The sequence below is a fragment of the Aulostomus chinensis genome, chromosome 3 (genome assembly GCF_037954235.1).
Source record: "Aulostomus chinensis isolate RoL2024-O1b breed Wild chromosome 3, RoL_Achi_v1.0, whole genome shotgun sequence".
NCBI classification, from domain to species: Eukaryota; Metazoa; Chordata; class Actinopteri; order Syngnathiformes; family Aulostomidae; genus Aulostomus; species Aulostomus chinensis.
In genome coordinates, this window is record NC_141322.1 from 17,756,140 (window position 1) to 17,766,964 (window position 10,825).

The 10,825-nt window shown below is 41.3% G+C and overlaps 1 protein-coding gene across 2 annotated transcripts; it reads left to right on the forward strand.

Annotated features, from left to right (window-relative positions):
• Nucleotides 1-146: 146 nt before the first annotated feature.
• arf3b (ADP-ribosylation factor 3b) lies at nucleotides 147-8,502 on the forward strand. 2 transcript variants are annotated; one of them, XM_086199202.1, is made up of 5 exons: nucleotides 147-251; nucleotides 4,084-4,324; nucleotides 4,415-4,525; nucleotides 5,649-5,773; nucleotides 6,494-8,502. In XM_086199202.1, exons 2-5 carry the CDS (start codon nucleotides 4,177-4,179, stop codon nucleotides 6,653-6,655), a joined length of 546 nt encoding a protein of 181 aa, XP_086055328.1. In that variant the 5' UTR covers nucleotides 147-251; nucleotides 4,084-4,176; the 3' UTR covers nucleotides 6,656-8,502. The 2 variants fall into 2 exon arrangements, with proteins under 2 accessions (XP_086055328.1, XP_086055327.1); XM_086199201.1 differs by lacking the exon at nucleotides 147-251 and adding an exon at nucleotides 2,112-2,205 and having other exon boundaries at nucleotides 6,494-8,501.
• The last annotated feature ends 2,323 nt before the right edge of the window (nucleotides 8,503-10,825 follow it).

A 10,825-nucleotide genomic window follows, 5' to 3' on the forward strand; every position in this document is an offset into this window, starting at 1 on the left:
TTCGATTAAAGCTGGTAGAAAATGTCACGCCCTCCCCCACACCCGACAAAAATGCAATTAGTGGTTCCATTATGTGGATCTGGTTTGTGAAGCACTGTAAGTAACCAGTAGAGGGCGGTAATACACCCTGTCTGCATCTTGTCTGTTGGAAAATTTAAAGAAGAAAACCCCTGTGGTCACTGAGCTCAGTTCTGCTGTGGCTCTGTCAAACAAGGATGGAAGTAGATGGAACGTGCAGTAGTGAGTGACAGGTGAGTTGTGGCCTGAGATGCTCTTTAGGTAATGCTTTTGATTGCAGTGCAGGTGCAGTGTCATGGATACACTCATAGAGCTACCGCAGCCTGGCCGACTGAGAATTTGCCCATCGAGCCAGGAGCAGCGTGACAACATTTGCAAGCAAACTACAAATTCCAGTGATGTCTAAAGGAAGATTCCAGTTTAAGTCTGAAGTCAAAGTCAGCTCTCAGTTAAAAATTTCTTCTTCTAAAAACAAAACAAAACACACACACACACACACACACACACACACACACACACACACAGCCAACTTCGGGGTAACGTTGTCCATTTATTTATTCATTAGTTTTTAGAATCAAGTGTCTGTGTCTTAGAGTCAGCTGAAATATCGTAAGGGGAGTAGGGAGAGTCTCTTTTCTATCTCCGAAACTCCAAAACTCAAAATTGTAGTTACATATGTCAAATTGCTGGTTTGACAACTGGTTGCCATGACACCACACTGATCAACAGGCTCGGGTATTGTATTATTTGTGCGTCAAAACAAACCTTTAACATTCAACTTGTGTTTTGGCTTGAATGTCTGCTTCCTACAGACCTGCAGAGAGAATGAAGTAACTTGGAAAAACAATTTCCTTCCATCAAAATGGAAAATGATCAAGAACTGCTTAGCCCTGAAATGGAAATGAATGATTCATTATTGCTTGCAGAGCTTAGATACAACCTGCTTCCACCAGCATGAGTCACATCCACCACATCACGGAATTAGAGAAGTTGGAATACAGTAAACACAGTGTTGGTTATACTTTGTTATATGTTCTCATCTCTATATAAAATGAACCAATGTAGATATGCAAGCAGTTCACAGGTATGTCACAAAGGCCAATGATAGATGTTAAACATTATTAATATAACATCATTATAACATAACAGCTCCACCATTCAATGTAAAGACTGTATACCTCAACTTATATTGGACAAGAGTGCAATAAACTTAAAATATGCTAGTATGGACACATTCTTACACAGGATTTTCACGATTTGTACATCACCTGCACTCAGTGAGGTACTCATTTGATATTTTAATCAAAATGTCAGAAGGAAGGGGCCAACTTTTATGTTAAAAAAAACAAACAAACGAGATAGTATCATAATTGAAACTGTGGTTTGTTTGGGTTTTTTTTTTAGCTGTAGCCCGCTATCAGCCCACTGCCCTAAAGCAGAATACGTATTCAAATGCTGCGGTTTATAAGGAAAAAATGCAAAAAGCTTAATCTTAATCATCATCGTAATCTTGCATGAGCGATAAATTCTATGAGGTGTGAAGTGTTTGCAAGCACGAACGTACACAGCACAGTTTCCTCTTTTATCCCCAAATTGAGACCTTGTCATGTCGAAATCTTGCAATCTTGGTATAAAAATCTCTTTAGAGGATGCTGCACTTATGTTTCCTTGATCGAATGTATTTTTAATTGAACACAAAATGATTCAAAACACACAGCACATGCAGTACTGGAGTATTTTGTAATGGGAAAGTGTTGGGGATGTGTGGAGGAAAACAAGTGATGTCATGCAGTCACTTAGACTTGTCAATCGTGAGTACATTTGTTTGTTAAAAAAATGCTGAAAAACTCAAATAAGTCTGGGTTATCTAATAGTAAATGGGGATGCAGATGTGAAATGAAACTATGATGAATTACCGTAATTTCTGTAATGTTATAAGTCCAGAGCATAGTTGCAACGACGCTACTTTAAAGAAGAAAAAAAAGAGCTACGGAAGTAACACAAACGGTAACAAACAGGCGTTACAAATGCCGGCTGTCCTTGCTGCAAAAGCTTGGTTTGGTTGTCACGCACTCTCGCGAGATTTTGTTTTCTCCTGCATGGTTGTTCACGGGGAAATATCGTGAGACATCCTCCGTGCTAGGTGAGCGAGGATACAGGCAGCACCATCGAAACGATCAAATCCAAGTAAGTCTGAGCGGTTGATAAATTATTATGGTGTTGTACGGCTGATCTGTAGAGGTTACGCGACCTCAGTGTCGACCCGGCGAAAGCACCGGAGGATGGTTTTCTGTCAGTAGGATACCCGCTGATTGATGGAGGGAATGAAAGGATGGATCAGGAAGGAGGATACGCGCTAGCTTCCGTCACGTCTAATCAATCATGCGATTAAAGATGAACTAGACTGAATTGTTGCCTTGTAATAGATACAATAATGAGGGTACGGCTGAGTTTATGTGGTGAAGTGAACAGCAAAGCTCTGGGAGGAAATGCTGAACTGTGCGGGGCCGATGAACCGGCTAATAAAGGTTAGCAGTCAGTTTATTGTAGCATTCATGGCTAACCTGAGTCACAAACCGGCCCTGCTTCCAGCCAAACCTACCCTTACCCCACCACATTTAAGGAAGGTACGTTAAAATGTGGTTCGCAATCGACGGATGCGGTTCAACATAGGGGACGGGGGACGTGGGGGTGGCTGGTGTCAGGCGGTGACAGTGTGGTGATCCTCTTCAGCACCATGGACAGGGCTGCCGCCTGCTTGCCGTTATTTATTTATTTGTTCACTTGTGTTTCTCTCTTTTAAGTCTGATTGTGATCTGCATTCCTCACTGTTGTTCTAAGATGTTCAGCTTATTGCTGATGTGACTGATAGTAAAGAGACATGAACATTATAAAGGTATACACTCTGGAATATGTAAATAACCTCTTTATGACACAAATTGTGATATTTCACATTTGTGAATGTTTTGTTATTTATGATATTTGTTAATAGGTGCAGTGCTTACAGTGAGGTGAGGTGAGCAAAAAGAGAGTGAGGTGATGGGCGGTGAGAAAGCGTCACAACTGCTTACCGTGCACAAACTGTTCAATACACAATCTCATTTTCATTTTGCATCCAAACTGCATTTTTTTCCAGTTCTACAAAAGAAAAACAAAACTTATATTAGGTTGCCTGTATCAGCTACATGTGCAGCACATATACATATATAAAATCCTAAATAACAGCAAAACACACCAAATACTCTATTTGTGTTGGATTTATTCATTTCAGCCTAGTGTGTGTTTTAAAATATGCGTATTAGCGACCCTCCCTAAAGCCAGGCAAGAGATAGATACGGTTCACTCCTCGGTGTGTGTGTGTGTGTGTGTGTGTGTGTGTGTGTGTGTGTGTGTGTGTGTGTGTGTGTGTGTGTGCGCGTGTGTGAGATGGAACAGAGATCCACACAGACTTGCTAACTGCTAGTTAGCTTAGCACAATGAATGGTAGGGGATCTATAAAACATTCCTCTGTGAAAAGGAATTGCTTAGAATTGTTTTTCCTTCTAAAACAGTCTTTGCCTGCATTAATAGAACTATTACCTTGCCCACTTCTGGGGTGGATGGTCAGGAAGTATACTTACCAAAAGTTAGCATTTTCATTTAAACCCTGACATATCGTGCTCTGATGTTGCTTTGTGGTGCCTTTGGAACGTGCTCAGGGAGGGTCTGGGAATGTAGGACACTGTGCCCTTGGCGTAGTTGCAGGCTCATGTGTGAAGGAGAACCAAACAGAGAGAAGGTTCCGAACAGACTGTGCCACTGCCCGGAGTCACGGCACTGACATTCACCTCCTCCTCCCTCTCCTGGATGATGATGATGATGATGATGATGATAACCAGTCTTGCAGTCAGTATGTAGAAGGGAGATTTCCAGACATGACAGCCTTTTTGAGAAAAGTAAAATAAGAGGAGGGGGTTTCTTCCCCTTGTTGTTATAAAGCCTGAGAGACTGATTGATGTCTTGATGCTCTCTTTTTATTCTTTTGCAGTTTCCCTCATAATACACGTTAAGTTCTGTTTCTTTCAGCTTTCCCTCATATCCCTGCTGGACCACTGAGGCGCCATCTCGAATCACTGTTGTATCTGCTGCACGTCGGCGCTGAAGAGCCTCCTCTGAATCATGGGGAACATTTTTGGGAATTTGCTGAAAAGCCTTATAGGAAAGAAGGAGATGAGGATCTTGATGGTGGGGCTTGATGCTGCAGGAAAAACCACCATCCTTTACAAGCTCAAACTGGGAGAAATAGTAACCACAATCCCAACCATTGGTATTTCAAAGCAACATGAAGAGAATAATTACACGGGCTCATGATATCCTGCTATGCTAACTTGTCTAATAATGTCACTCTGGTTTTCAGGGTTTAATGTGGAGACGGTGGAGTACAAGAACATTAGCTTCACTGTGTGGGACGTGGGTGGGCAGGACAAGATCCGTCCCCTCTGGAGACACTACTTTCAGAACACGCAGGGTGAGCAGAGCTAGTGAGGTATCGCAGACAACACACTACACGTGTCTGCACAAAATATGAAATACCTGTGGAATCATTCATGAGAGTAATGAGCTTTGAACTGCATCTGAATCAGGAGATTTAGTCCATTTTACACATAAACACGAACGATAACGTGCAAGTAGCTGTAATCATGCTCAGTTAACGATTTAGTGTGTGTGTGTGTGTGTTTGTGTATGTGCGTGTGACTGGAGTTATCTATGCGGTAACAGGTTCCTGTTTTTTTTAACTTTCCTATTACATACAATACTTTTTTATTTACTAGGTGGTACAAAGGCAGCAAAATAATTCAATATTTTCAAACCATCAATAGCACAAAAAAAAATTGTTTTTAATTTGACTCAAATACGGGGTGCTAACACACGTCATTTACCGAGGCCATAAATGAGACGTCAGACCTGGATGGAAGTCAGCATTATTTTTAACCTCCAGGTCTCTCGTCTTGATGTCAATGCGTTGTTTTTTTTTCGCTTGTTTTTGTTTAAATGTCCAAAATAAGATCAGTTGTTTGCATTAGCTGAAGATATTTTAGATATACGATTTTTTCTTGTGAATACCACTCTGGCAAATTTCATAGACTTTGATGAGTCTTGAAAACGACGTTTGCTAACAAGTGGCTAAACGAGACTACAGAGTTCGTCACGAACGTTAAATGTCATCAGGCTGGAAACAGAAAGAACATGAAGCCAGCTGGGGTGACATTGAAGTCATGGATCCACAGTCTAGTTCTTTCATCGGATCACGTTAGTCTTACTTTGTGAAGATTATCATGCAAACCAAAACGTGCAAGTCTCATACGTTTATGTTTGTTTCTGTAATAATGTAATGGAAATCCAGGTTTAAGCTCCCATTAGCTTTTGATGGGGGGAACTCAATGCTAACACCAAATGATGTCATCCCTCCACACATGAATTCGACTTTGCTTTGCATCAGACAGAAAGAAGTGGTTCCCCCGATTCTGCTCCTGCATGACACAGGTGTGTGTTTATGCAGGCTGTGGAGGGTTAATCAGACGGGAACACTGGGCGTATTTCAGCATTTTAAAAAAACAAATTTTGCCTGTGTGTTCCTGTCAATGTTTCAGGTTTAATCTTCGTGGTGGACAGCAACGACAGAGAGCGCGTCAACGAAGCACGGGAGGAGCTGATGAGGATGCTGGCGGAGGATGAGCTGAGAGATGCTGTGCTCCTCGTGTTTGCCAACAAACAGGTGAGAGGCCACGACTGCTCTACGCACATGACTTCACTGTGACCATGCGGCGCAATCCCACATCCGTCCTTTGTAATAATTTCCACTTCACACTGTAGTGATCAGATTTCATTGCGTAACACTTAAAGAGAACAAAGCAGACAGAATGAACGGCCGATTGGCTGACATGCAGAGAACAGAAAGCAACAGAGGATGAGGAAGCTGACTTCTAGAAATCGTGTGGGAGATAAAACAGAGCTGTCTCCTTCTGGAAGTAGTCTACTACTATGCTGTTCTAAAAGAAGATCTGTTGATGGATTTATCATTTAATCTGCTTTCTGTTTATACAAAATATATGTACTGGCAGGTAACTGTAGACGATTAGTATATACACATACTGTTGGTACCTCATGCTGACCTCGTTTGTAGGTCCGCTCAGATGGTCTGGGTTTATTCAGGGGTTATAGACATGATCTCAATGTTCTCCGCTGCATCAGACTTCCCCTGATTTCAAATCATAAATCATGTTAAACGTTGTTGATAATTATCTGGATGATTAAGTCAGCACCACCGGAACCATAATCGCCATTGAGAAAAGCAGTTACAGAGCAGCTGACATTGTTGCTAAGCAACAACAAATGCTACATTGCTAATGTACGGTTTATGATAGATATTAAAACTGGCTGTTACCCCCCTCCCCCCCATGGTGACAGCTTTACTGAACTCTCGCCCTCCTGACAGGATTTACCAAACGCCATGAACGCCGCTGAGATCACAGACAAGTTGGGCTTACACTCCCTGCGCCATCGTAATTGGTACATCCAGGCCACCTGCGCCACCAGCGGCGACGGCCTCTACGAGGGACTTGATTGGCTGGCCAATCAGCTCAAGAACAAGAAATAAGAAGAAAATCAAAAAGAACAGCAGCCACAAACGTCCAACTATTGATTTCTTTTGGGACTGAGGGTGTGGGAAGGGTTTAAGTGCAACATTCAGGGTCTGAGGGAGATTTTAGGCTACATTTATATCAGATTGTCATGTTTAACCAGACTAACACACACAAATGCACATCAACGGTAAGCAATCACAGCAGACACTTGCTTTTCCTGTTTTCACCTCTTGTCTTTTAGGTGCAGTGTACCGTTTGTTAGTCTCTAGGTGCTGTATAGAGTCACATGACTCCACCGTGTCAGCAGGGAGTTTACCCTGACTCTTTGTTTATGTGTGTGTTCCACTCGTCATCCATGCAAAAAACTGTTCTGTGTCCATCGCACCTCCCTGTTTCTCTTTGTCCCTGTGAGGTAAGAGAACCACGTTTGAGAACAATCACAGCTGGCATTTTTCATTCTGTTTCATGCCTCTTTTTTTTTTTGCGCTCCCTTTTTCTCATTCACGAGCGTCGCCGAGGCACTTTGATACTCCGATCGTGTTTACGTGTGTCGGTGGGGACATTTAAATGATGCTGTGTGTATTTGTGCAGCAGACGGTGACTCAAACATAAAGCAGAAATCTTTCCATATCCGTGGCATGTTTCTCTCTGCATTGCAACCCGAAGCACTGGAGCTGCTACCTTTTAAATATTTCAGCACGCACAACATGTTCCTCCCTCATGCACGCAGCCTGATAGACCCTGCTGACATAGTTTCCCCATTCTCTGAGCTGCTGTTTCCTGTAGGATGTGGAAAACGCTTGAGCAGGTGTTGAATACGACCTCGTCAACTTTTATCCTGCGCCATCTTGGACACATGATCGCTGCCGCTCGCCCTCCCCTCCCCGTGTGTCCGTGTAAGTCCTCGAGCTGCGTCAGGTCGCTCTCGCTTGTGCGTTTGGTTTTCTGTCCATCATGTTTACTTAATGTTAATATTGTTGATGGATCTATAAATGGTTGTAATGATATTTATTTTGCACCGAATTCTTTGTCAGTGGTGTGTTTAGTATTTGAAAGAAAGCAGGGTATCAATATGTCGACATCTGCAAAGATTTCATCAGCACATCTTGCGACTTACCAGCAGACCCCCCCCACCCCACCCCACCGCACCACACCCCACCCGCTTGTGTCAGTGAAACCCTGCCCCTGTGCCAAACGTGGGTACTATCACTCATCTACAACATCATCAGTGTATCCAGCGTATCAGTGCATCTTTCATCTTCAACATCTCTGTACGCCAAGTTTGCTCTTTTGGGTTTTGTGGCCTTATAGTTAGTGACCTAAAAACCAATGTAGATTTTTCTTTTTCTCTCAGCTTGTTCTGATTTGAAGTGACATATATTTATCTATAAAGAATAATTTACAGATTTATTTCTCGACGTTCCCAAAAAAGCAGGGTGTTTGTTTTGTTTTTTTTAACGCAGCACTGTTCAATGTGATTAGTCCTGTAGCATCTTTTGCTTTATCGGTATATTTATTCATATTTGGTGGCAGATTTTTCTCTCTTTTTTTTTTTTAGGGGTAGGAGGGGGTGTTAAAAAACATTTGATGTAGAGCGTGTCAGTGAAATAATGATATTGAGTACGAAAGATTCATTCTGTACCGTTATAGTTACACAAGTAGATTTATGAAACAGTGCTTCAATGCCGAATGCATGGAGACATCTGTACGTGATGTAAGACAACGAAATCCTGCTGTATTACAAATAAACCCATTTTCTGTATGACGAGTCTCATCAGCTTTGAGTCGTGTTACTTGCGCCTTTGTTCTAATTTTAATGAATTTCCAGCGCACACACTTCTTTCCCACAAATCTTTTATTTTGAAATACAAGCCAAGCCAGTTGTCAAAACACGTTTTACAGTTGCTCCTTCAAAATATTGACTATTGATCTAAAATGAGTTCATAAATATTGCCTTGAAATAATACAGAATTAGTTTTAAAAACTAAATAACAACTAACTAAAAATGGATGATGAATAAATATGAATCATTTTGAGGTGTAAAACGACCAGACATTTCTTTTAACTATAGTGATACCTTGCAGTTCAGCGTTTGGCCACAAGATGGCAGGCTTCTTACAATAAGGGTGATCGGAGCTCGTCCTGCTGGGCTGGTCTGCGGACGCGCATGACATCATGTGGGTTCATTTGTTGAGTCATGTATTTATATTCGTGAATATTAGCGAAGTTCACATTTTCTAATCAAATGATTCAAATTATTCAAGTTTTAAACGAGGATGCTAAAGTTTGTAAGATTTGTCAGATCAGAGAAATATAAAGACATGACTAAACTCTGCAAAAACCCTTTGAACAACAGAAAATATCCTAAATACCATTCATAGGATTTAATGAAGGCTTTCAGCATTCCAGTCTTTTTTGTTCTGGGATGTATAGGTTTTGTTTATATGATAAAATGATTTCTAACCATTTAATCATTTCTTTGCCAAACCCCTCAGCCTGAATCAAAAACTTTTTTTGATTCATTTTTGTAGAAGTGGCAGCTGTTTCCATGTGATTTGAGCTGGTTAGAAACACTTGAGATGTTGATGCTGCAGCATTGACTAAATCATGTGAGTTCATGGTGTTTGTGAGTAAAATGCCTGTTAGCTTTACTTCCTGGTAGTAGTGACATATTAACAATTTGTTTTCTACGCTCCTCTTATATGTAGTTTGACCGCCATGGAGGAGGGCGATCCCTTTGTGGTAGACAGCAGACATTTTACTGTCTGATGTATAATTGTGTGTAATTTGATCCCGCTCAGATTGACAAAGAGAGAAATGTTGTTTGTGTGTTTTTGTTTGAAAGACAGAGTGTGAGAGACTGGAAGTTCAGGCAGAGCCAGTTTCCTACAAAGCAGCCCTGCTGGCTGGCTGGCCGGTCCTCTCACAGCCCGACCGTGTTTGCATGAAGCTTAAGTAACAACTGACAAGATGACAAGAGATGAGATTTTCCAGCCAAACTAGAAATGAGTCTGAATTCGTGAAGACAACTTCCTTCTAGCTTCCTTCTAGCTTCCTTCTAGCTTGTTTACCTGACCCTCGACTGGTTCTCCAAAAGGAAATGTGGAACTACAATCTCAGGCAATCTTTATTTTGCAAAAAACAAACAACAACAACACAGAATGACAGAATAAAAATCCACTCCAAAAGTTTTGCCCTTTGATTGCCACAGAAAATAAATGTAGATGTAGTTATATGTCAGTATTTGGATCATTTTTCATATGACAAAGAATTACCACAACTTCCACCGAGGAATAACGTTTGAATATGAGTTTGGAAGCTTGAATCATTTCTCTAAAATCAAAGTTGGAAAAAAAATAAGTCAAGACTGAAGTGGCTCAGATTTCATTTGTGTGACCTTTGGCTGCCTTGTTGGAGTTCAAACAGTCATTTGATTCATGTTACTATCTCCTATCAAATCAAATCAAAGATTATTTTTCTGCAGGAGAACTACTTTTATTTTTCTAACATTAAATAGTCATTGAAACTTTTTACCTACAAGATTTTAAAAGTAGTCCCCCCCCCCCACCCCCATCCCCACCCCCCCATGGCATGATTATATAAAGTGCAGAGTACAGCCGTAAAAATCACGCAGCGCTAAAATAATCATATATTTATAAGCCATCATCTTGAAGGAGCGGAGTGTTCAAAGTCCCAAGGTGCTCAGAAATGAGGATGAAGAGGGACATGAACAGGGGAGAATGAAGAGAATCAGAATGTAAACAAGTACACATGCACAGAGGAGCCATATTCAGTAGCAGTTAGTGAAGTAAGAGTGATGAATATAATGATGATCCACCCAAAACAAAATAAACTGTCTTTGAAAGAAAGACACTTAGGAGTTGGCGCTTGAAGGTAATCTTATGTGTGCTTAAAAAAGCCAAGGTGCTCTGTGGTGGGAAGAAGAAAAAAAAAAAACACCTAAAAAGGCAGTTTGGTTTTCACCTTCATGAAAATTCTGGTGAGCTGAAACCTGTTGGTGACTGACTTCCTCTTATAAAGGTCCTCTAGGTATTTCCTGCAGCCCTCAATGAGCATTTGTGTGTTTCCTGGATGAGAACACGTTCTGCTCCGTGACTATGGTGTGTGAGGAAACCCACCTGTGCACGTGGAGAACATGTGAATGCCATATTTCTGATCAGATG

Coding starts and splice junctions, on each gene's coding strand:
- arf3b (XM_086199202.1), top strand. CDS start 4,177: ATGGGGAACATTTTTGGGAATTTGCTGAAAAGCCTTATAGGAAAGAAG. Junction 4,526..5,648: donor CTACTTTCAGAACACGCAGG/GTGAGCAGAGCT, acceptor TCAATGTTTCAG/GTTTAATCTTCGTGGTGGAC. Junction 5,774..6,493: donor TCGTGTTTGCCAACAAACAG/GTGAGAGGCCAC, acceptor CCCTCCTGACAG/GATTTACCAAACGCCATGAA.